Source organism: Anarhichas minor, unplaced genomic scaffold (assembly GCF_050575085.1).
Source record: "Anarhichas minor isolate MPS153535 unplaced genomic scaffold, ASM5057508v1 ptg000030l, whole genome shotgun sequence".
Classification (NCBI taxonomy): Eukaryota; Metazoa; Chordata; class Actinopteri; order Perciformes; family Anarhichadidae; genus Anarhichas; species Anarhichas minor.
The window spans coordinates 11153416-11179025 of NW_027466476.1; the positions used below are offsets into that span (position 1 = coordinate 11153416).

Below are 25610 nucleotides of genomic sequence, written 5' to 3' on the forward strand. Positions count from 1 at the left end.
TTTCCGTCGGAGTTGGCCGTCGTTCAGTAAACAGAAAGCTGCGCAGTTTGTGCGCCTCACAGCCAAGGGTTCGTCTTCTCATTTTTTGCCTCCCTGCTCTCCCTGCTGCTGCTGCTGCTGCTGCTGCGACCGTAGTCCCTCCTGAGCTCAGTGGTTTTCAACCTGGGAAATTAACTTTCTCTCGACTTTTTAAGCTCTAATTATTAACGATTTAAGACAAAAATGACGGACGTGCTCTCTAATTTGTGTGTTAGATTCCTGTAAACCACTTTCCAACCTCCTCATCCCACCAGCCTCCAGGTTGAGAACCGTTGACCTTGCTTATGAAAACCTCGCTGAGTAGTGACATGGCCTAACATTAGCATTGTCAGAATGTGTGCTATCAAAATGAAGCCCTTAGATTTGGAGTTTGTCATTCAACCAAATCCTATTCTTTGAAATTATTTTTGCTAGTGCTCAGTTTCCAGTTTTAAATCCTGCCTGATTAGCTCAGTTAGAGAATTACTGTCTTTTGGTTATAACCGCCTCCTCGATGAACCCGCCCCAACAGCCGGTAGATGCCCGTAGACGGAGGGCGCGTCCGGTAAACAACCACCCGTTTTATTCCCTCTTCAATCCCTCCACTCTAGGCTTCAACGTGGGCCGCAGTGCTGGTGGGCGCTCCACGTTGCGAGAGATCAACCGGGAGGCGTGCCACTTCCCAGGGCTGCCCGTGCTGCAGACGCTGCTGCCCAAACACACCAACGTGCCCGAGCTCTACTTTCTGCTCATGGCGCTGTTCCTGCAGCAGCCCGTCACCGAGCTGCCGGACAGCCTGCAGGTACATGTTAGTATACACCTTTCTTTCTTTTTCTACGTATATTAATGGTTCTGCAGTATTTTGTTGAGTGTTATACACTAAGAGTCATGGAAGCCCTGAGAGGCCAGTGAGAGAAACTAATATTCTGGTGATCCTTTTTCTAAGGATGATCTTGTTAAAAAGAAAAGTTTTGGCAGATGAATTTTCTTTGTTGTTTTTGTGAGGATCATTTGTCAGTGTTTGTTGTTGTGATACTCATTTCGGCCACAAGAGGCTGAAATGCACCCCCATGTTCTAAATAAGACTGAGAGCATTAAACTTCAATTTCATTTACCTTGTGAACACGCACTACACGTGCCGTGTGTTTAGAGTGCATGGAGAAATAAAAACTCACCTGGAAGAAAACATGACTGCTGTTAGTCCTATTTAGAACATGGAGTAGTGGCGCAATTCAGCCTCTTGTGGCCAACATGAGTCTTACAACAACAAACTTAAAAAATGATCCTGAAAAAACGAAACAAAAATCAAGGAACTTAGAACGATGACCCTTTTTTCACCTTTTTTATACCGAGAGAAAACTATTTAGATCAGACTTCAATCTAATGAATTATTTAAACTTTTAAAGAAAAGCGTTTAAAGAACTCAGAAAATACAGTTTTATTTTTTCTCGCTGGCCTCTCAGGGCTTCCATAAAGATCAGTAAATATTAAATAATAAAATGTGACTGTAATGTAGTTCAATTTCTGTCTTCCTTTAAATTAAACTCACTTTAATAAAAATAGTTCTTCTGTGGGAACGATGCAGTGGACAATGGGGACATTGCTACCTTTTGAGGCATTAACTAAGATTACATACGTTTAGTAAAATGTTGTCTGACAGCTCAATAGCCATCAGAGTCACACTGTAGTACTGAACCCACTGTTATCCAGCATGATTAACCAGCCATCAGTAGAATAAGCTGAAATGCTTCAATTGCAACATTGACCACGTGAAAAAATAAATTCTCGATGCCAGATATGCAGATATTATCAGTTTTAAGATGTCAAAACAACACATAGGAGGAAAAACAGTAGCATATAATAATGTGTATTGTGTTTATCTGACTGTATATTACCCCAGTGTCTGTTTGCCCTCTCAGTTTGACCTGGACTCCATCTGGACGTTCATCTTTGGCATACCGACCTCCAGTGGGACCGTCGTGGGCTCCATCCACAATGTGTACACCGAGGCGGCATTCCTGCTGCTGGCCATGCTGCGCAGCATGCTCAACCTGGTGAGAAGCGGCTCTCTCATGAAGAGCGTAATTACAAAGATCAAGATTAGCCCGGGTCTTTAGTGTACCCTTTAGAAAGAAGAGATGTTTATAAACCAACAACTGTTGATAGAGAAAGTGACATTTAGTTTCTTTAGAACACAATGCTCTCAGGATCAGTATCCGAATTGCATAGTTAAAGCAACATTATGCAAAAAGTGGTATTTTTGCGATATGGCGCCCCTACAGTTTTGGAGACTACGGTTTCTATCTTGCAGCCTTTTATTCCGCAAAGCTCTCGCCAACGACTAAAAGCCAGATTCAGATTTACTCTCGTCCGGCAGACCTCTTGCTCAGTCACTCTCTTCCCTTCCTTCAACATCGTCTCCTCTTCTCTGCCACGGTGTCCAGACGCAGAGTACAGAGCCAGCTTCTTCTCACAGCTAGCCAGTGGTGCGCAAAAAAAAGTTGCTTTAAGGCTGAATAGAAACCTCTTTACCCATAATTTGACTAATTAAATCCGACACCTTTTCCCAAAAGCAGATTACTTTTGAACACGCGTCTTGGTTTCTCTTGTTCATTAGTCCTTTTTAAGTGGTTCTTTATGTCTGATTTCACAGCAGTTGCTTCCCGGATTCTTTAAAGTCGTCTTTCTTAAGCTCCAATTAATCCAACAAAAATGACTCAGCACACGTGCTGTTTTCATCCTCACTCATCCGCACACTGGAGAGTTTCTCAGGGAATCTCACGGCGCTCGCTGCTGGTTGCTGAGAAGCTTGAGTCGACCTCCTGGGACCCAAACGCCCCTCTCTCTCTTACTCACGACGACTCAGGCTGCATGTAGTCTGAATGAACACGATTGTGTCGAGTCGCTGCTTGATTTGTTTTCTTGTGCGTTTCTTTGTCTTCCAGCCGTGGCAGTCGGAGGAGGAGGGCTCCTGGCTGAGGGAGTACCCGGTCACCCTCATGCAGTTCTTCAGGTATCTCTACCACAACGTGCCCGACCTGGCACCCATGTGGCACAGTGCGGAGTTCCTCTGCGCCCTGGCAGCGACCGTCTTCCCTTTCAACATCAGGCCCTACTCTGAGATGGTACGGCTCCACATTGTTTCCAGAAGCAATAAGAAACCTGTGACTAGAAGGACATTGAGCAACTCTAATAGCACTAATCTCTTGTCTCAAGACTTTAAATCAAAGCGCAGTCGGTCTGTAATTGGGTTTAAAGGCAGAACATCTCATCACCAGAGCAAGTAATCACAGGTCATTGATCAGTAACCCTAGAAACCCACTGCAGATATATTGTGATTCTCTCTTATGGGGCAATAACAACTGTAATTTATTGTCCCTTTGGAATCTCATTTGAAACCATTGGCACTGTAATCTTAACTGCTTTAGTTTCAAGAACAAAGTGCACGACTCTGCAGTTTTCCTCAGAGCAAACGTGCTTTCAGACAGTTTACTTGTTAAGATAATTCCTCGGCTTCACTGTAGGATTGGAAAATAGAGATATGTCTGTTTTCTGTTACAGAATAGTATTATTTTTATCCTGTAGCTTGATGTGTTGTCCTGTAAAAACAACAACCCTGTTCCAGGTCAGTGATCTGGACGATGAGGCGGGGTCTCCCACCGAGGAGTTCAAGGCCTTCGCCGGGGACTCGGGTATGAACCGCAGCCAGTCCGAATACTGCAACGTGGGCTCCAAGACGTCGCTGACCAACCACCCGGCCAAAAAGTACGTCTTTGACTTCATGAGGGTGCTGATCATGGACAACCTCTGCATGACCCCGGCCAGCAAGCAGACGCCCATCATTGACCTGCTGCTGGAGGTGAGGACCTAACCGAACCCACTGACCCGTTGACTCACCCTAACCCTTCATAAATACTGGTCCTAAATGTGCCTTTTCTGGTACTAGGCCTCTCCGGAGCGCTCCACGAGAACTCAGCAGAAGGAGTTTCAGTCCAACATCCTGGACGGCGTCATGGAGCATCTTCTGGCTGCTGATGTCCTTCTAGGTCAGAACCAAGTCCTCAAGCTCTCATACAGAAAGACCCCGTCTGTCTCAGTTCATACGGTTTACCACACCTGCCCACCTTATTGTTTTCCAGTAATCTATAGTTTAAGGATGACCATAAAACAACGTACAATCTCCTCATGCAGCTTACCGACGTTTCACTACCTGAGTAGCAAACTAGTAGAGGAGACAAACCCTCCAGAGGCCAGACGCCAGAGGCTATTAACAAAAATAGCTGATGATTATGCAGAAAGCGGCCCGGATGAGCACGCTGCAGGACAGCTTGGACCGATTCCTTAGTTGGCTCTGTAGAGATGCTCTGATGCATCATGAGTCAGCAAATCACAGTCTGAAGCCCAGAGAACAGCAAGCATCTTCAGCATTTTACACGGTCGCCTGTGTTATATTTAGTCTTTAGTCTGTTTTTTTGGTAATAATAAGACAATAAGAAATGTATTCTTCAAACGGTAATGCCTTTTGAACCCCTCTGACCTCATTTATAAATGTATCTGAACTAGTTACCTACATGTTAGCATGTTTTTACACCATATAATCGATAGCACGATAAGAAACAAACAAATTCAGTACATATTACTGTCAGCACGCTATGTTGTTCAATATGGAAGGTACTGTCTGTTACTAAAGACATAGGACTTTATCCTTATGGGAGAATATCTTACCTACAAGTCACAAAGACATTAAAATCAGTGTGTGAAACCTTGCTAAATAGTTAAAACACTTACGTTAGTTTGGATCACGTGATTCTACTTTAAGATGTAAAACCCTTCAGTATCACATTTGGGAGAAACGCACCAAAGGAGACGTTGTGAGTCACCTGACCGCCTCTCTTGCTGCTCCTCTTTGTTTCAGGTGAAGACGCCTCTCTGCCGCTCAGCAGCGGAGGCAGTTATCAGATTCTGGTCAACAACGTCTTCTACTTCACCCAGAGAGTGGTGGACAAGCTGTGGCAGGGCATGTTCAACAAGGACTCCAAGCTGGTGGTGGACTTCATCGTGCAGCTCATCGGACAGGTAAGGAACCAAACCCAAGGGCCAGAGTGGACAGATGAACCCACAGTTAACGTATTCATACATATCACTGTGTTGAGGCAGCAACACAACCTTCCAGCTGGTTGCTCGTAGTAACAACCTAATTTCCTCAAGCTCAGAAAAACACTTGACGTCCATGTTCGCTAGATAGTTATCGTAGATTGTAGCTCTGTGCAGAATGTCTGGTTGTTTTTTTTTACCTTCAAAGCTTCTATTGAGGTCTCCAACAAGGCTTCAAATGTCTTATTTTATGACGTCGCTCCCTAAAATAAGAGGAAAACGAATAGATTTGTTATCTGCAACTGTGCAGAATTCCAGGCTTTAAATAGAATGAACAAACATGCAAAAACGCTTTGAGTAAAGCTTTCGAACTGTTCCGTACGGCCCTAACACTTTCAAACTGTAAATGTAGAGTAATCCCATCAATAGAGGAGTCTTATTATTTATGAGAGAGTAAACTAAGGCCCTCTGAAAAGCTGGTATTTGCTGACCTCCAGAGGTTTAGCTTCTCTGAACTTCAGTGACGGACCTGGTGACATCATTTGTGGGTGTGGTTACACCACAACAAACTACACCCACAGTGAGGCTGCATGTGGTCAGAGGTGAAACACAACCAGATCATTTCACCAGCCTGGTGTTCAGTTACTTTCTAAAGCTTTGCTGAAGTTTCCTAATTGGAAAGTTGTGTTTTTTTTTTTGCTTTAAATAGGAATTCTCTCAGGCACAGCTCCCCCCCCCCCCCCCCCCCCCCCCTGTACCTGCTGACAGTCGCTGGAGGCAAAAAGAAACCAGAACTGATGAGTCACATTATAGGAGACAAACTTATCACACCCAGCAAAATGCACTGGATGCAGACATGAAACAGTGCGTCTGTGAGTTCTCTTCCAGTTAATGTAAGCAGTGAACGCGCTCGATTAAATTAGATGAGCAGGCGACCGCACTTACTCACAGAAATGTAATTCAGCGGTTAGTCCGTTTAGAGCCTGACTGACTAGTGTGTCTGTCTGTGAGTAGATATGAATGTATCATAAATGTTTTATACGTGGGTTTGTATCCGTTTGGATTTCTTAAATACTTACTGCATGTAAGATCAAGTTTATATTTTGGAAATAAGTTTAAAAAGATGAATAAAGAACAGACTATTTTGACTTAAAGTCTTGTGTCTGGACTTTGTATTCTACTTTCTACGCGCCGCCCTCTGTGCACACTACTGTGCACGTAAAAAGATTAGGAGATTATGTTCTGAAATTCATTTTTTCAAACCATAATGCGCCTTTTGTTTGTCCCGGTGTGCTTCGTGCTTCAGATGGCCGTGCACTTCATGCTGAGGCGTACAGGAGGAATATTTACTTTTCACTGCGTTCGAGTGACTTGAAATACAACCCGTCCATGTGTACACCCAGTGAAAGAAGCCTGTTGTGTTTTTACAAATAGGTTTCAGCTTGAAGTCCTGAAGCAGTCCTCTGCTCAGACTCTGAAACAACAAAGCAACACTCACAACCCCCTCAAGACTTAACCCAGTTCAGCCCCCGGTTACTCAAACAAATCTTTCCACAGCAGCTTTATCCACATCCAGAGCGCAGCAGCGTTAACAGCCGAACAACATGCTCTGTTTTACCTTCCCTCTAACCTCCTCCACCTGTTTGTTTTCCTCTTCCTCCTCCTCCTTCAGTCCAAGAGGCGTTCTCAGGGTCTTTCCCTCGACACCATCTACCACTGTCTGAACCGGACGGTGCTCTACCAGCTCTGCCGACCCCACAAGACGGTCGCTCAGCAGGTGGCCCTGCTGGACGCCCTGCGGGTCCTGACCGTCAACCGCAACCTGGTGCTCGGGCCGGGCAACCACGACCAGGACTTTGTGGCCTGCCTGGCTCACTGCTTCATCTGCCTGCACAGCGGGAGGTGAGGTCACATGAGGCTTTGTCTGAGGTGGCAGGTTTAAATATCAAGATCAGTGTTTACTTGTTTTTGTCTGCATCATGTAGCAGGAAATAGGCTCTTTTGAAGCTCTTGTTTTGTTGGATACGAATCTGTCCAAGTGTCACACGTGGTTGTGTGAAGCATGTATGATTCATAACAGACTCATCACACGGCTTCTGTACATTTAATCAGTGTGGAGGATGAGAGGAAGGATGTGCAAACATGTTTCTGACCAAGACGCAAATCATCGTCTGTTTTCTGGTGAAATCATGTCCGACTGAAGGACATTGAATGAAACGGGGAGAAAGAGAAGAGATAGTCACACTGCCAAGTGTTTCTTTGGGGGGGTTTAGAGAACCACATCGCTTCACTTTGCAATCGGATGAAATAATAAGGAAATACTCATGACTTCAGTCCAGAACCACCATATTATCACAATCATCCAGACTTTAGGAGACAGAAGAAAACATTACGATTTCATCTTTTTTTTCCTCCTAAATTTACCACTTGAATCTCAAAGCATATCCAAGATGTTCTTCTTGTAAATTAATGACTTCAATCTTGAAATATCTCTATATATATTTGTTGTTATTGTTTTACCTACGATGGTCCTCATACACTGCTGTAGTGATGTTTTCTCATTGTAGTGAGATTGTTGCAGCTCTTTTTTTTTATTTTTGTGCTTTTGTGTCCTGCAAGAAGTACTGATCATTTCCAAAAGTGCAGCAGGTGGGGAGAGAGTTTCCTACCATGCTGGGGACACAATATGCTGTAACACGACACACTGTTCCCTCAGGTGTCTACGTGACAGGTTGTCTCTAAGTCGCTGTGTGTGTGTGTCTCTGCAGCAGCGTGGAGGGCTTCGGTCTGGAGGCGGAGGCCAGGATGACAACCTGGCATGTCATGATGCCCACGGAGAACGAGGCTGACGCTACGCACAGCCACGACGTCAGCGAGGGTGAGACACTGTGTGTGCGTGTGCGCGTGTTGAGAAAGACACATTTTAGAAAGAAAAGAAATAACTCTTCTAATATATATTCAGATAAAATATTAATTTGAAACGGTCTTTGTCAGTGAATCCATTCATTGCTCTTGGATATATCGATATCATTTGATACACCTTCATTTGGGGATTTTCTTCAGGATTCAGGAAGGTCACTGGTGTTGGATGGGCTAATTTCAATAATTTGTTATTTTAAACAAATCCCATTTGACATGAGGGGAAATTCAGACTTCAGCACCGTATAATTATTGCGGGGGTTTAGCTCTTATTAAAATGAATGTATTTTAGCAACATTTGGTTTATTGTGTAAAAATATTTTATTGATAGAGACACCAAAGCAACATCAAAAAACCCAAGACGGCATGAATATAGTGTTGCTACATTATTTTCTGAGAGCAGGAAGTTTCAGCGAGTTTCGCTCTGATATTGAAAGTGAACGCTAACCCAACCAAATGAGAAGAAATGTTGCAATGAAAGTGTTTGTGTGTGTTTTGCAAACTGGGAGGCGGAAAGATTGTAATGAATATGTCGGGTAATGTATATACAGGTGTTTCTGCAGTTAAAATTGAATTGAATGAGAAACAAAACGGCAGACGGACTCGGTCGTGACAGAATCCGTTGCTGTGCTCCCGCTGCAGGGCGACAGCTGCTGCTGAAGGCGGTGAACCGGGTGTGGACGGAGCTGATGCACAGCAAGCGTCAGATGCTGGAGGACATATTCAAAGTGTCCCTGCCCTGCAACGACAGGGGCCACGTGGACATCGCCACGGCCCGGCCCGCCCTGGAGGAGCCGGCGCTGAAGAGCTGGCAGAACCACCTGGGTGAGGATACACCCTCTCACACAGACACACACACACCGAGATATGAGCTGAGCCATGTCTGTGTTGTGGCTCCTCCAGGTGTACAGACCTAGATCAGCTATTTGGGAGCTCCTCTTACTGAATCCCCGCCAATCAGCCTCATCACTGCTGATGTGCTCTCTCTGTCTCTTGCTCACTCTGTCTGTGTCGTACTTCTGCGGTGAATTACCACCAACTTCCTGCCAAAGTTGTGACCCGGTCTGCCGAACCAGACACTTTGGCAGCTCACCAGATGTTGTTAGAAGTGTTCTCTAAATTTGCAAACATCTGGTCAAGTAATAACAGAAGAGTTTCTATATTCTAGGTACTATTTTTTGGGGAGGCTAGACAGAAATCTAGGTGACAAATATTGCAAAACCTGTTTGTTTCGATATGTTTGTGTATGTTGATCATTCAGCATGATGTATTGATTTTGTATTAGCTCTGCTTTATCTCGCTTTAAAGTGAGTGTGATACATTTTTAAATCCACTCATGTGACCGGTTCTTCTTTCTTTTTTCTGCTGCTCAGTCCATGAGAAGAAGTGCATCAGTCGCGGTGAGGCGGTGGCGCCGGCGACCCAGTCCAAACTGTCCAGAGTCAGCAGCGGCTTCGGCCTCTCCAAGCTGACGGGCGTCCGCCGCAACAAGAGGGAGAGCAGCATGAACAAGAACAGCTTGTCGGCTCAGGTACACACACTAAAGCAGCTGACGCAGCATATAAAGTGTGTGTTTAGTCCGCTTACATACAATCTCGTGTTTCTGATCAACAGGAGACTTTCCAGTGGATGTTCACACACATCGCTGTGGTTCGAGACCTGGTGGCCATGCAGTACAAAGAATATCAGGAGGTACTGCGCTTCCATCGTTACTCCAGGGATAGAATTAAAGTTACTGTGAGGAACTTTGAACTGATTATGAGACCGTCTCAGTTTAGTCCTGATCCTCTATAAGACCTCCATCAGGAAACGAGACCATCAGAGAGAAGATGGTCTGTTTCTATAGAGTTATTTGATTTGTGGTACCGGTTCGGATTCTGGTGAAACCAGATGAAATCATGCAGGTTCACCAGAAACTCCTTTAGCTCAGACTCCAGCAGAGACCGGTCCACCGTGGACAGACCCAGATCCGGCTTCACCTGCAGCCTTGGACCTGCAGTCTGGAGCTCCGGCAGGAGGAGGAGAGCTCAGCTCCCGGCAGCAGCAGCGTCTCCTCCTCCTCCTCCAGGAGCAGAGCTTCTCCTCTCTGGGAGCCAACACAACACCACGCTGCTGGAGACCCAGGACGTATTGCTGGACCCGCTGGAGGGAAGGGAGGCACGGGAGAACCAGGACTGAGAGGAGCAGACTGTCAGACCCTGCTGCAGTAAAATGAGAGGTTTTCTCAAGAGACTCTGGTGCCAAAATGAAAGTTCCTCATAGTAACTTTAAGCAGATATAACTTATTTAATGTTTCCAAACACAGTAGCTGCACAAAGAAAATCAAGCTGGTTTATTGATGATGATTTATTCCAGCACACTTACACAGACAAACCAACAGATTAAGTAACATACATTTTCACCAGCTGGTCTGCTGGTCTTGTGACTGCACGTATAACTTATAGCAGCGTTTTTAAAGCGACTCTTCCGTCCCTTTACCTCCCAGCGACAGCAGAACGCCCTCAAGTACGTGACAGAGGATTGGGCGTCCATCGAATACGAGCTGCTCCGTGAACGGGGCCTCTGGGGCCCGCCCATCGGTTCCCACCTGGACAAGTTTGTGCTGGAGATGACGGAGGGGCCGTGCCGGATGAGAAAGAAGATGGTCCGCAACGACATGTTCTACATCCACTACCCATACATCCCCGAGTTGGAGCCAAACACCAACTCAGCACAGGTATATTCAGCTTTAGATCCCATTAATACATCTCATGATCCCCTACAGTACTTTGAAAGGATGTCTTTATCTTTATCTTCACCTTCTAAATATGTTTAGAGTGTTTTTCTTTCTAATTTTTAGTTATTTAGCTGATGCCCTCATTCATAATAACTTGCAGTAAGAGTGAAAAAGCCTCCAATCCTTGATCACCAACTTTATTAGCAACCGATAAATAGACAGTAAATCCCTAAAATGGTGCAAGAATTACAGTCTCAGGGCCAGGACAGTCTGTGTGGCACCACAATAATCCTGTTGGTTAGTAACAGACGTAACCGCAGAAGAGAGTTTGAAGTGATTTTTAAAATGAAAACCAGACTATTAAAGCAAAGTAAAGGAAGATATTATGAAGTAATGGATATACTGGCACAAAAACACCTGTAGTTAAAAACGCTTATTAGCCCCAAAAATACATCTTTTTTTTTGTTTCCTCCATAACTTTTGAAGAGTAGTAACCTCTCCTTGAAACAGAGCTGCTCTTGGTGGAGCTCGTCGGTGTCGTGTGAGGACACCAGCAGCCGGCGGCTCACTTTTCTGGCACTGCCAACATATTTAGCTTTGTTTGCTCCACAAATCTGTCCGCCGACGGGTTCCTCCCATCACTCCACTGGTCGGGAAGATACAAAGAGAGAGCTCTCACCCACAGGGATATGTCCTGTTTTAGGTTTGTGTTGATGTCGGCCTTCTTAAAACACAATTCATCATCAGAGTTCTACATTTGAAGCGATTCGCTGGATGTTTTTCTACTATAAGAATATCTCGAATACCAGCAATGCAAGCAGTCAAAAGTGATTAAAGAAAAGTTAAAATCATTATTATCGTATTTAGAATAATTCAATAAGCTTTGAAGCTTCATTCATAACGTTGACATTCAAATTCTAAGCGTTTGCTTTGTTTTTTTGTTCGGTATTTCTGCTCAGTTGCAGAGAAAAGATCAGACGCCACTAACATTATTAGTGTTATAATATTTGTAGACTGTGATTCAGACGTTTCCAATAACTTCAGAATGTTGCAAAGTTCCCAACACGGTTTTATCAAACAAAATGTTCTGCTTAAATCCTTAATTGTTGGTGTTTAGCCTTTGAAAAACATTTTCACTGCAGTCAAAAAGCTATTTGCTCTACACGCACGCCCCCCCCACACGTAAGTTAATATAATTAAATAAAGTTTATTTAATACAAAAAGACAGAAACCTGCTCAGTAGACTTGGATGTACCAGCCGTGAGTTCATGTAATTCAGCAGAAAGCCTTCGAGGGAGAAGTTTCTGGCTCATCAAAGTATAATTAACTCCAAAGTCCTCGAGGCTTAATCACAACGCATCATTTAAACATGCTCGGGGAGCGGAGTCGCAGGCCGTCTGACAAAGTCACGCACTTGTGCCTTGTGTACAGCTTGTGTATTTCAGCTCAGCAGTTGTGGCTTTCCTGCCTTGCTCAAAGGGCCAATACTTTCTGGATTTATGGAAAGTTGAGAATCATGGTACCAGATGGTGTTGCCCCCGGCCTTTGCAGCGTTAATCTCCACAGCACAGACTTTACAAATTAGTCGTCATGGATCATTTAACATTTAAAACCTCTTCCTCATCTTCCTCCTCCTCCTCCTCCTCTTCACGTTCTCCAGCCCTCTCCTCCCCCTCTGGTGCCCCCGGTACCCTCGACCCTGGCTTGGGTCCTTGACCGAGCTCAGGTACCCCCCTGGAGCCCACGGGATAAAAAATAAGCGAGCTCCGGTTGATGCGTGATGTGACTGCATGATAGTAACACAAACACGCTTTCAGAATGAGAATGGTATTAATTAGGAAGCTGTGCTCTCCGTGAGTCGACCTTTTCGAAGCCTTTTTCTGCAGCGCGTGCAGTAAGAGCTCTCCTGTTTGAAACTCACCCTGACGTGTGCTGGCAGGAGGAGAGGTGTTTGTTGTGAATTGGGTTGCTTTGCTACGTTTGAGGAACAGGAAATCTCTCTTGTGTTGTTGTGGACGTGTTTGGTTTTATGTGCATTTGCATGTGAACGTGTTAATACGCAGGCAAACCTTCTGGAATATTATTATTATTATTAGGACTGTTTGATGGCAAGAAACCGGAGATGCGTATAATGATTCAGGGATTAAGATTCATTATATTGTGATACTGTAAGCAAGGTGATATAAGTTGTTCTTTAGGTAAACAAAAGAGTTGTACATATACATGCAGTATTCAGAGATTGTGTATATATATGTTTTTGTATATGCAGAAGCCTCTCCGTTACCGGCGAGCCATCAGCTACGACAGTAAGGAGTACTACGTGCGGTTGCTGTCTGGAAACCCCGGCATGTACCAGCACTCTGTGGAGCACAACACCGAAGGAGAGACCACACAGCATGAGCCCGAGCACGGAGAGGACACCATCGCAAGAGTCAAAGGTACAGACGCAACACCGGGGAACACTTTGTTCTTACTCCGAAAGGTTCTTGGTTTGGTTTTGTATTCTATCTTCTTGGCGTACCGTGTCTGACGCTCCGCTGTGCTCTCCAGGCCTGGTGAAGGCTCCTCTGAAGAGGTCTCGGTCCACAGCGGACGGGGCGGACGAGGACAGTCAGGAGCAGCTCCAGGAGCAGCTGCTGGAGTCGGGAGGCCCCGAGGAGGAGCAGAGGACCGACAACACGTCTCTGCTGCGCCTCCTGGAGGAGGGAGAGAAGGTCAGCGAGTCCGGACTGTTGAGTCACAACGTTTCCTCAGGGCTCAAATCAGTCCCCAGTGTTATTGAGAGATAGTTTATTGTTTATTGAGAGAACGGCACAAACTCACGAAGGATCACTTACATGGCAAACTGCAATATTCTTCATATGTGTTCTTAAGTGACACCTTTCAGTTGCATTTATTAACCTTGAAGACCTCAGTCCTCAGAAACATACTGTAAGAAAGTAAGCCGATCAAGACTTCAACACGATGCGTCATAAAGCACTTCAAATGAGGGATGTTTGTTGTTTATGACGTGTGCCTTGTATTTAGCAACAGGCCTTTACACTGAAAGGGTCAATTGGATGTTTAGTAGTGTGGTTGTAGTACTTGTAGTACAGTGTATTACTACAGTAGATGGAGTTTAGAGAAACAGACAGTAGTACCAGCGAAGGAGCGGAGCAATGTGCTGCTGTGGATGTATTTTAGACTCCTAAACGAATCAACATCAGGTTAAGTGTTGACTGTATTTAGAATGTGTTCACCTCTTTACCTTGCTGTCAGACAGAAACCTTTATGCTCACTGAAGTTCCGCCAGACTCCTTTCACAAAAATTTTACCTCATGGAACACAGGAGTTATTCTTTCTCTTAACTTTATGTAAGTAATGCTCTCTTGTTCCTCACATTCACCGTTCCAGATCCAGCACATGTACCGCTGTGCCCGGGTTCAGGGTCTGGACACCGGCGAGGGTCTGCTGCTGTTCGGGAAGGAGCACTTCTACGTCATCGATGGCTACACCATGACCGTCTCCAGGGAGATCAGGGACATCGACACGCTGCCCCCCAAGTAGGTCCAGGCTTCTGTATCCGTCACGGCGCTTCACGGTCTGGACACCTGTAGGAGAATCACCACTTTCACACCGGCGCTGCATTATTCATCCTGAGGCTGACACAGTTACCGTTCTTTCCCTCCCCGAATAACAAAATGACATCATGCCTCGGGGCGCTGCAGTGGGAGTTTCTGCTGCTGGAATGATGTCATGCTGCTGACGGAGCATGCGTCGTGAAACTCGGCAGAGATTCAGTGACTTATTTATCTTTTTTTAGGAAACTCGCTCCGTCTGTTCCTTTTGAGACACAACGTGAAAACAGCTGCAGCTCTGATTTCATTGTGTCACCCTCAGGTGTTAAACTGAGTCTAAACACGGCGTCCACGGGGCCTGGAATGAGCATTCAATGAGCTTATGAGTCAATTCATAATAATAGCAATGATGGACATTTTTAATAATCAATTAATTGTCATTCATCTGATAAAAACACAAAGCTTCTTATAATTACAATGGTGTGAGGAAATAAACCCTTTTTGTTGACACAAGTGCTTTCTAGGTGAAACGTAATGTCGGACTGAGTCGACAGCTGATAAAGTCCTCGCTCTCTGTCGTCCGTGTCCAGCTTGCATGAGGCCATCATCCCCAGAGGAGCGAGACAAGGACAGAGTCAGCTGAAGAGAACATGCAGCATCTTCGCCTACGAGGACATCAAGGAAGTGCACAAGAGACGCTACCTGCTGCAGGTCAGCATGCACATATCACACACTATATATATATATATATATATATATATATATATATATATATATATATATATATATATATATATATATATATATATATATATATATATATATATATATATATATATATATATATATATATATATATATATATATATATATATATATATATATATATATATATACATACATATACATATACACATCTTTGAGTTAGACATTTATTCTGAGTAGCTTTCATGGTATTTTTTCAACATGGACACTACTTTCCCATGTTTTTGTGTCGTAGTGACTAATAGGTAGACAACAGTTATTGACATTGGTTTAGTATTGAGGGAGAACGCTGCAGATGGCAGCAGCTGAACAAATTTGTTGTTCCCATTAGTCACTTAGACACAAGAACATGGAAATAGAGTCCAGGTTGAAAGGTACCAAAGGTACCTCTTGCTTTCCTTAGTGTTTAACTCACCACCTTGTTTTTCGATCATCAAATGTCGTGTATGTCATCGTCTTTCAGCCCATGGCGGTGGAAGTCTTCTCAGCAGATGGGAGGAACTACTTGTTGGCCTTCCAGAAAGGAGTCCGCAACAAAGTTTACCAACGGTACTGAATACAAACAGAAACACGGAGGCTGGACTGCTGCTCCATTTCAGCAGTCTACTGAAGTCTAAATGTATTGAAGCTAAATAAATCAAAACAAGTTAATTTAATAGAAAAAGACTGAATTCTTTTAGCTTTGTTCAAGGATTTTTCGGTACTGCCCTGGAGAGAAGATTATAAAGCATCATGTCACCACAATAACAGACCAGTTATATATCAAGTTACACTGGTTTATACGCAGCGCAAAGGAAGTCAGATGGTGATCATCGTTCTTGTGAAGATCTGGACTTGCTTGGGTTCGGTGGGGTGTCTTTCAAAACAACAGTAATAATGCAGCTGTCCTACGCTTTTCATCTTCTATTATATGCTGCAGACAAATGCCGGGGGGAAATTGATTTTAAAAATCTATAAAATTGCGGCTGTAAACAAAATGTCAGAAAGTCAGATAGAATTTCTTATTTTTAGTTTTGTTATTAATTCCTTGCAGGTTCTTGGCGGTGGTGCCTTCACTGGCTGACAGCTCGGAGTCGGTTTCAGGCCAGAGGCCCAACACCAGCGTGGAACAAGGGTAACACCTCCTCTACGCTTCATCCAGCACAGACATACACATTGTTAATGTTTCACCATTTCAGGAGGTTGTGAGATGATTTATGGGATCTGCGGATACATATTTAGTAACTTGTTTTTAATCTATGTGTTAATTGTATCTCCCTAAATACTGGATGTGGGCTGCTGTAGTGATTAATCCATGAATGAAAAGAGAGAATACTGATGTGTTTTAAACCTCCTCTCCGTCCTGGTGTTGGTCAGATCTGGACTCCTCAGCACGCTGGTCGGGGAAAAGTCAGTGACTCAGAGATGGGAGGTAAGAACCTCGACTCACTGCTCTTCGGTTAAACAACTCAAAAGTGTAGAAGTGTCATTCTTTAAGCTCCTGTGAGCCTCACTGATGTGTTTGTTCCATCCGTGTTCCAGAGAGGAGAGATCAGTAACTTCCAGTACCTGATGCACCTGAACACGCTGGCAGGGCGGTCCTACAACGACCTGATGCAGTACCCCGTCTTCCCCTGGATCCTGGCCGACTTCGACTCAGAGGTGACCGCAGGTTTCGAGACGACACGATAAGAACACGTGTCTGTTCCCTGTAACAATCCGGTTTCTGTAACGTTTGTTCACCAGGAACTGGACCTGAGCAACCCCAAGACGTTCCGTAACCTCGCCAAGCCGATGGGCGCTCAGACCGACGACAGACTGACGCAGTACAAGAAGAGGTACAAGGACTGGGAGGACCCCACCGGTAAGATCTCATTTAACAGGATCGAGTCTTTTATTGTTATGTCAAGTTAGAATAGACACGGAGTGAAGAAAAAACGATCCAGCTAACCGGCTAGCTCTTACTTCATGCCAGTCACATTTGACTGCACTGTACATGTTGTCATAGGCCAGTTTAAGTGGACGTGTTGTTTTCTGTCCCACCAGGTGAAACCCCAGCGTACCACTACGGCACCCACTACTCATCCGCCATGATCGTAGCCTCTTATCTGGTCCGGATGGAGCCCTTCACACAGATCTTCCTCAGACTTCAGGTTTGATCTGAACTCTATTAGCCTCCCTGAATCCACATTTCCCTCCACTGGTCAGGACATTTCTGAAATGTCATACAAACCAGAAGAGTGTATTTTTAGACCGAAAAAACATTTTTTAGGAGTTGCAGACATTAAGCACAACGGAGGCTCTGAGAGGCAAGTGAGGAATGAAATGCTCGTGATCTGATTAAAATAGTTTACTCTCCTGTGTTTATGACTTAAAAACAAGTAAAACAATATATGTTTTGCCAGAATAATCGTTTTAAGTTCTTTCAAAATAAAATCCTCTACGAAACAGGTGGAGAGAAAAGAACTGCTGACGCTCCGAAATGTCTGGACTTAATGTGAAACTGTGCGTCTGTGTGGTTACCAGGGAGGTCACTTCGACCTGGCTGACAGGATGTTCCACAGTGTGCGTGAAGCCTGGCTCTCTGCCTCCAAACACAACATGGCCGACGTCAAGGAGCTCATCCCCGAGTTCTTCTACCTGCCCGAGTTCTTGCTCAACGCCAACAACTTCGACCTGGGTCAGTATCGGTGAAGCACGAGTCAATCTGAGTGCATGAATATTAATATAATAAAATTAATGTTCTGTCTGCCCTCTGTTGTTGGATCTACCAGGCGCCAAGCAGAATGGCATCAAGCTGGGCGACGTCATCCTGCCACCTTGGGCCAAGGGCGACCCCCGGGAGTTCATCAGAGTCCACCGAGACGTAAGGATTGAACCCTCTTGTGACATTTTAGGTCTGATTGTCAGTGAGTACACGTTCACCTCTTGTCTGGCTGCAGGCGTTGGAGTGCGACTACGTGTCGGCCCACCTCCACGAATGGATCGACCTGATCTTCGGGTACAAGCAGCAGGGTCCGCCGGCCGTGGAGGCGGTCAACGTCTTCCACCACCTGTTCTACGAGGGCCAGGTGGACATCTACAACATCAACGACCCGCTCAAAGAGACGGCCACCATCGGCTTCATCAACAACTTCGGGCAAATCCCCAAACAGGTCAGATACTGGCTGCTGATCACCGCCACTGATGCTGATATCTTAAATCTGCAGGCTAGTTTAAAGGGATAGTCCGGATTTGTTGAAGTGGGGTTGAACGCCACTAGTTTAGAAAGACGGACAGGAGTACCAGCACGGGAGCAAAGCTGTACCGCTGTGGACGGGAGCAGAAGCTGAATGTTTTCAGACACCATATCAGTTCACTGCCTTACCTTACCTCCAGACAGCCCTGAGGCCTTTATCTACGCTCTCAAAGCTGCCAGACTCCTTTGACTACCGCTGCATCCATCGGGTAGTTTGCTCGTGTTCTTGTGTGAATTTGGTGGATCCGAATTGACCCTTTAAGACACAAATGAACACAAACAATGGAGGGAGCGGTAGACCAGCAACTCTCGTGTTCAGCGAGATACAATTGCTGTTTTTGTCAACGGAGTCCTGTCTGTTTCTCTAAATCATCTACTGTCGGCCTCTACTTCATCAACCAAAATGCTTCTTCGTGACATTTTGCCAAATGAAGACCTGGTTGTCTCCAAACATAAAGTTGCTGGAGCTTTAATCCAGTCTGAGGATGCTCTGCATTTCTCACTGTGTGGACAAACTTACCTTCCACAACCCAAATGTTTTAGCATCCGGCTATTGGTCGATGTCAAAGTCCTTTTCTATCCTCGCTGACTGTTGATGTGTTTGTGTGTCTCAGCTGTTTAAGAAGCCCCATCCTCCTAAACGGGTACGCGGCAAAGCCAACGGTGACGTAGCGAGCGTTCCTCCGAGCTCCAACGGCGACAAGATCTTCTTCCATCACCTGGACAATCTCAGACCTTCTCTAGCACCAGTTAAAGGTACAAGTACACACACTTACTCTCTGTCTTTTGTGTTAAATCCATTGCAGTCTTAAGTACCAGTTAAGCCCCAACCATGTACTCTGTATTAGACAGTGCGAGGCTCCCTTTAGACTCACATATTTCTTTGTGTCTCCAGAGCTGAAGGAGCCCGTGGGACAGATCATGTGCACCGACAAGGGCATACTTGCGGTGGAGCAAAACAAGGTTCTGGTTCCCCCCACCTGGAGCAAGACCTTCGCCTGGGGCTACGCCGACCTCAGCTGCCGTCTGGCTAACTACGAATCTGACAAGGTAATCAAAACAGAAACGCATATATAGTATAGTCGATTTTAAGAGAGACTAAAACATGGACTCCTGTAGGTTTCCTTCATTATTTCACCTTGAAGTTGAGAAGTGAATGTGAGAAATGATTACAGACAATGTTTCCCCCTGCTGGTGCTTGAATAAAGATGCACTTGCAGTTTTCAAATCAGGGAATGGAACTCATTCAGTCTCATTTTACCTTTCATTTAAAAAAATTCTGAGAAATGTAGATTTACACATCTGCAGCTTTGTATTAGACGTTAACTTTGAACACAGAGATCTCTGGTTCTCCTGATAGTGGAGTTATTCCCGTTCGCTCACAACAGCTGTAAATCTTCTCAGGACTTCCAAAAGCCTGAATACAGTAGAGAAGCCACCTGTGTGTGCGTTAAAGAAGAGAAGTGAAAGAGTTGTTGAGATGCAGACGAAGTTAATGTCCTAAACTTTCATTTCTGCACCTCTGACACCAACCTCCAACCCTGGATGTTGCCTCAGGCGTTGGTGGTGTACGAGTGTCTGTCAGAGTGGGGTCAGATCCTCTGTGCCATCTGTCCGAACCTGAAGCTGGTCATCACCGGCGGCACCACCAGCACCGCCATCTGCGTGTGGGAGACGGGAAGCTCCAAGGAGAGGGCCAAGTCCCTGACGCTCAAACAGGTAAACAAAAAAAACAAGGTGGTGTCAACTTTAAAGTATTGAACATAGTTAAGTCCGATCTCATGTCCTTGTCCCCGGCTGTTTCCTCGTAGGCGTTACTGGGCCACACGGACGCCGTGACGTGTCTGACGGCGTCGTCAGCGTACCACATCGTTGTCAGCGGCTCGCGGGATCGAACCTGCATCATCTGGGACCTCAACAAGCTTTCCTTCGTCACGCAGCTCAGGGGACACCGAGCGCCGGTCTCCGCTCTGTGCATCAACGAGCTGACGGTGAGCTCAGAGTTCTAATATGAGCTGAGGAGTCACAGAAAGCATAACGTATGATTCACAACAGCTGTTGAGCTGATAAACAAACATGTGGTGTGTGTGTGTGTGTGTGTGTGCAGGGGGACATTGTGTCCTGTGCAGGAACCTACATCCACGTGTGGAGCATCAACGGCAGCCCCATCGCCAGCGCCAACACCTTCACGGGACGCAGCCAGCAGATCCTGTGCTGCTGCGTGTCGGAGATGAACGAGTGGGACACGCAGAACGTCATCGTCACCGGGCACTCGGACGGCGTGGTCAGGGTAACTGTGCCTTCTTAAATCTTACAGAATATCAGCTTTATCACACTGACCTGTGTGTAGGTCTTCTGAAAAACAAGAATATAACAATTAAGAGTTCTGAACAGCACCGGAGGATCTTTGTTGTTATCACTATTCACACGCGTGTCACACCGAAACAACCGGTTCAGAGACGGTTCAGAGACGGTCTCGGGCCGTTTCCCAGAGAACCCTAGTGCGGTTCGACTGCAGTGAGAACATGATCCGGCCCAAACACAGGAAGTGAAGCAAATGTGCAGGTATTTGTCTGGATGGACACAAGTTACCGTGAGAACATACAGAAGATGCTAAATAAAGTCCACAGAAATAGTGACGATTATTAAGTGATTAGAGATAAACAGTAGATCAGTGCAGAGTTTTTTTAGTTCGGTCCGCTTTAACCAAACTAAATAGAAAACAAACCAAGAGACTGTGGCTTGTAAAAGCGCCCTTAGTTTAACTAAACTATGTCTTTATATATTTCTTGTAGTTTTGGAGAATGGAGTTCCTCCAAGTCCCAGAAACCCCTGCTCCAGAGCCGGTAGAGCCAGATGTGCCTGAATGCTGTGGTGAGGAGAAGATCGGTGAGTCCTGATGGGAGAAAATAAATAAACCGATTAGAAGCTTCTGCATGAAGTGACGGTTAAACTGATGTTTCTGTCCAGTGATACAGTGACATGTCCCAAAACAAACTGCGTCTATTTTATTTAAGTATTTGCATAATAAACTCTCTATGAAAATGTAAAACAAAGTTTTTGTTGGTGTCGCAGAGGGCGGCGAGAATCACAACGGCGATGAGGACAGCAGCGAGTCGGACGGAGAAGAGCCCAGTCTGAGTCAGGAGCCCAAAGCTCCACGCAACCCGTCGACGGGTGGAGGCAGCCAACCGGGCAGCGCCGTCCACAGACCCAGAGGTACGCAAGCAAGCGCTCCTCTCACCAGCACGGACGGTCTGTGGTTGAGCTGAGTTCGCTGCTCACAGTAAATACACCGAGCAGCAAATAATACGCAGAAACGACTGAAAAACACAGACGCGGACACATTTAACTCGTCATGTTTTTGAATCTCAGCTGAATTCGTCCGACATTATACAAAGTTTCACTTAAACAATCATTTATTTGCTTTGTTTTTTAACTGGCATCGCTTTTACTGTTTGTTTTTTACCATGTAAAGTGCCTTTAAAGCACAATATATTAATATTACATCACTTTCTGTTAATTTCCATGCGTCTTGTACATAGAAATAGAATAGGAGTAAAACAGACATTGATTCCGTTGTAATATCACTAATACAGAAGAAAATTCGGATTGTTGTTACGGTGACAACACACGCCCGTAAAGCTCCGTCTGTCTAGTTATTTACCACATATTTTGTTTACTGAACCTCAACCCACGCTAACGTTCCCTCTCAGGTCCCTCAGCACGAACCGGAGCGTCGTGGTCGATGGACAGCAGCTCTGACGACTCCCACCGCTGGTCGGACACCCTCAGCATCGACGAGAAGGACGGCTTCGTGTTCGTCAACTACTCCGAGGGGCAAACTAAGGTCCCTCACCACCACCACCACCCTCACCACCACCACCCGGCTCACCCAGGCCAGGGCTCGGTGCCACAGCCCTCCACCATGGACGCACGGACGTACAACCAGCTCAGGGCCGGTGGGTGTCCAGTGATTGAACATGTTGTTGTTGTTTTTTAGCTCTAAAGTCAGTGAAGGGACGAGGGTTCTCCTCTGATCAGAGTTTTATTTCTGTGGGTCCACAGGCTACAGATGGGAGCGCCAGCTGGTCTTCCGGAGCAAACTCACCATGCACACGGCGTTCGATCGCAAGGACAACGCTCAACCGGCCGAGATCACGTCGCTCGCCATCTCCAAGTAAGAGGGCAGCACGTCTGGCACCAGGCCGACAAAGACGAATTCTTTACTGTTGTAGATTTGTAATTGTTTTTATTCATGTGGAGAGCTTCTTCTACACTATTGAACACAAACATCTTAGAAAAGTCATTCTCCTCCTCTGTGACGCCGTCTGCTCAGGGACCACAGTAAGATCCTGGTGGGCGACGGTCGCGGTCGGGTCTTCAGCTGGTCGGTGAGCGACCAGCCGGGCCGTTCGGCGGCCGACCACTGGGTGAAGGACGAGGTGGTGGACAGCTGCTCCGCCTGCACGGTCCGATTCTCCCTCACCGAGCGGAGACACCACTGCAGGAACTGCGGCCAGCTCTTCTGCCAAAAGTGAGTCGTTTACAGCAGCACAGCACGCTTTCCTGCCTCTTTGCTCCTTCTACTAAAAATGTCACGAACTGAGGAAGCCACATGTGTCTGATCATTAATTCAGTCATTATTTTGAGAAAATGTCTAATTTCCTTTAGGTACTAAGTCATTTTCTGTCATGTTGTCGTTATTTTGAGGTACTGAGTTGTTCTTTTGAGGGACTGAGTCGTTCTTTTGAGGGACTGAGTCGTTCTTTTGAGGTACTGAGTTGTTCTTTTGAGGTACTGAGTTGTTATTTTGAGGGACTGAGTCGTTCTTTTGAGGGACTGAGTCGTTCTTTTGAGGGACTGAGTCGTTCTTTTGAGGGACTGAGTCGTTCTTTTGAGGGACTGAGTCGTTCTTTTGAGGGACTGAGTCGTTCTTTTGAGGGACTGAGTCGTTCTTTTGAGGGACTGAGTCGTTCTTTTGAGGTACTGAGTTGTTATTTTGAGGGACTGAGTCGTTCTTTTGAGGGACTGAGTCGTTCTTTTGAGGGACTGAGTCGTTCTTTTGAGGGACTGAGTCGTTCTTTTGAGGGACTGAGTCGTTCTTTTGAGGGACTGAGTCGTTCTTTTGAGGGACTGAGTCGTTCTTTTGAGGTACTGAGTTGTTCTTTTGAGGGACTGAGTCGTTCTTTTGAGGGACTGAGTCGTTCTTTTGAGGGACTGAGTCGTTCTTTTGAGGGACTGAGTCGTTCTTTTGAGGTACTGAGTCGTTCTTTTGAGGTACTGAGTTGTTCTTTTGAGGGACTGAGTCGTTCTTTTGAGGGACTGAGTCGTTCTTTTGAGGGACTGAGTCGTTCTTTTGAGGTACTGAGTTGTTCTTTTGAGGGACTGAGTCGTTCTTTTGAGGTACTGAGTTGTTATTTTGAGGGACTGAGTCGTTCTTTTGAGGGACTGAGTCGTTCTTTTGAGGGACTGAGTCGTTCTTTTGAGGGACTGAGTCGTTCTTTTGAGGGACTGAGTCGTTCTTTTGAGGGACTGAGTCGTTCTTTTGAGGGACTGAGTCGTTCTTTTGAGGGACTGAGTCGTTCTTTTGAGGGACTGAGTCGTTATTATGAGGTACTGAGTTGTTATTTTGAGAATGTTTATCTTTAAAATGACGTACAGGATCTTTTTAGTTTTTTCTCATCACATTGGCAGCAATGGGCTTCCATACCTGTGACAACCTGAGTTTCCTCCTAAACTGGCGCCTCGTCTCACCTTGTTCTGCAGGTGCAGTCGCTTCCAATCAGAGATCAAAAGGCTGAAGATCTCGTCGCCGGTGCGCGTTTGTCAGAACTGTTACTACAACCTTCAACATGAGCGGAGCTCCGAGGACGGCTGCAGAAACTGAAGAAACACACCGACCTGGGGAGCATTCCCCCCCCCCCCCCCCCCCCACCCAATATCCTGTCGTACGTCCAGTAAACACATGAACTGTAACACACTGACAGACTGTCTCAGCGGAGGAGGTGGGAGAGAAAAAAAACGAGGAAATGTTGAAAGGAAATGTATAAAAATAATAAAATAAAAACCTCAATCACCACTTTTACCACCTGCACTCACCCGGAGGAGGGAAAAGAAAGCGAGAACACCGTCGCCGCGGCACGCTTCAATCAATCACCCGCTATCTGTTGCTTTGAGACCAAGAACAGGAAGAACTCCTTCCTACTCGCACCACATAACAAACTTGTTAATATTGTAAATACTTACCATGGCCTTTTTCATTTTACGAGGAACAAACACAGAACAAAAAAAATATGAATACGGAAAAACTAATTGTGTGTAACATAGCGATGTGACTAACCACTCCTGGCTTTAAGAGAAGAAACTAGAATGGATTGTGTGTGTGTGTGTGTGTGTGTGTGTGTGTCACGAGTCACGGCGAGTCCAGAGGAAGGGATTTATGAATGTCAATAATTAATGTCCGTGGGTCGACTTTACTCGTGGGTCTAGTTATGCAAAATGACTTATTTTCTTTTTCATTTCCTGATCATTTTGTTGTTGTTTACAAAGTTTATTGCCTACAGTGTCACGCCATCGCATCACAGAGAGATTTATGATCAGATTGTTGTTTTGCCAAAATGTTTTTAATGTATCAATTATGATTACTTTCTTTTGTTTTGTTTTAAATCATCTATTCTGTCCTTTATATGAATTCCCATTTTGGAGATTTCTTTTGTTGTTGCTGCTGTCTGAAGACTGGACACATTATCATTCTAGATTTTATTTTACTTGTGTTTTTAAACCATATCACTCCGTTTATTTCAAGATGTTCTCTGTTTTGAGAGAGAGAAGCCATCATGGGTTCATCGTCTGTGAGAGAAAATACTCATTCGTTACTTAATGTTGCTGCACATTTGTTTTCCAGCATCGATGCACACTAAAAAGGGACTCTTTGTGGATATTGTTTTTTATTTTTTATTTCCTTGTTGGTTTCTAATCAGATGATTTTAATATTTCATCAGACGTGATCCTCCACACACGTCACCCTGTGTCTGCAGGAGCAGCAGCTTTGAGGAAGAAGTTATCAGAGACGCGGGAGAAGATGTAAATAATCATTTCAACCGTTTATTCACACTTTATGAAATTCCCTCAAACAGGACAACGTCGTAGCTCAGACTTTCAAATATCTTTTCTCTAAAAAAGTTCAATACATCGAGACAGAACTGCTGTTTTACCTTTAATAGATTTAGAGTGAGCGTCGTAGCATTAAATCTGATTCATGGTTTCATGGTTTTCGCTCATTTATGGACGTAATGTCTGAACCGAGGATGCCTAAGAACCA

General features: G+C 45.2%; 1 protein-coding gene across 1 annotated transcript in view; it reads left to right on the forward strand.

Moving 5' to 3' along the window:
* wdfy3 (WD repeat and FYVE domain containing 3) overlaps positions 1 to 25227 on the forward strand; it is a 69735-nt gene extending 44508 nt beyond the window's left edge. Inside the window, exons 31-66 of the mRNA XM_076104916.1 lie at positions 630 to 826; positions 1938 to 2072; positions 2964 to 3143; positions 3644 to 3877; positions 3965 to 4064; positions 4934 to 5094; positions 6785 to 7014; positions 7881 to 7990; positions 8674 to 8856; positions 9405 to 9562; positions 9646 to 9723; positions 10517 to 10747; positions 13017 to 13185; positions 13298 to 13461; positions 14141 to 14289; positions 14895 to 15015; positions 15533 to 15618; positions 16103 to 16183; positions 16426 to 16480; positions 16591 to 16710; positions 16795 to 16912; positions 17095 to 17201; positions 17575 to 17728; positions 17823 to 17914; positions 17991 to 18203; positions 18901 to 19042; positions 19182 to 19336; positions 19844 to 20005; positions 20098 to 20277; positions 20394 to 20576; positions 21082 to 21175; positions 21362 to 21505; positions 22003 to 22248; positions 22355 to 22466; positions 22626 to 22823; positions 24056 to 25227. Of these exons, the coding sequence (XP_075961031.1) occupies positions 630 to 826; positions 1938 to 2072; positions 2964 to 3143; positions 3644 to 3877; positions 3965 to 4064; positions 4934 to 5094; positions 6785 to 7014; positions 7881 to 7990; positions 8674 to 8856; positions 9405 to 9562; positions 9646 to 9723; positions 10517 to 10747; positions 13017 to 13185; positions 13298 to 13461; positions 14141 to 14289; positions 14895 to 15015; positions 15533 to 15618; positions 16103 to 16183; positions 16426 to 16480; positions 16591 to 16710; positions 16795 to 16912; positions 17095 to 17201; positions 17575 to 17728; positions 17823 to 17914; positions 17991 to 18203; positions 18901 to 19042; positions 19182 to 19336; positions 19844 to 20005; positions 20098 to 20277; positions 20394 to 20576; positions 21082 to 21175; positions 21362 to 21505; positions 22003 to 22248; positions 22355 to 22466; positions 22626 to 22823; positions 24056 to 24176 (5363 nt within the window). The 3' untranslated portion in view covers positions 24177 to 25227. The remainder of the gene's footprint in view (positions 1 to 629; positions 827 to 1937; positions 2073 to 2963; positions 3144 to 3643; positions 3878 to 3964; positions 4065 to 4933; positions 5095 to 6784; positions 7015 to 7880; positions 7991 to 8673; positions 8857 to 9404; positions 9563 to 9645; positions 9724 to 10516; positions 10748 to 13016; positions 13186 to 13297; positions 13462 to 14140; positions 14290 to 14894; positions 15016 to 15532; positions 15619 to 16102; positions 16184 to 16425; positions 16481 to 16590; positions 16711 to 16794; positions 16913 to 17094; positions 17202 to 17574; positions 17729 to 17822; positions 17915 to 17990; positions 18204 to 18900; positions 19043 to 19181; positions 19337 to 19843; positions 20006 to 20097; positions 20278 to 20393; positions 20577 to 21081; positions 21176 to 21361; positions 21506 to 22002; positions 22249 to 22354; positions 22467 to 22625; positions 22824 to 24055) is intronic.
* The last annotated feature ends 383 nt before the right edge of the window (positions 25228 to 25610 follow it).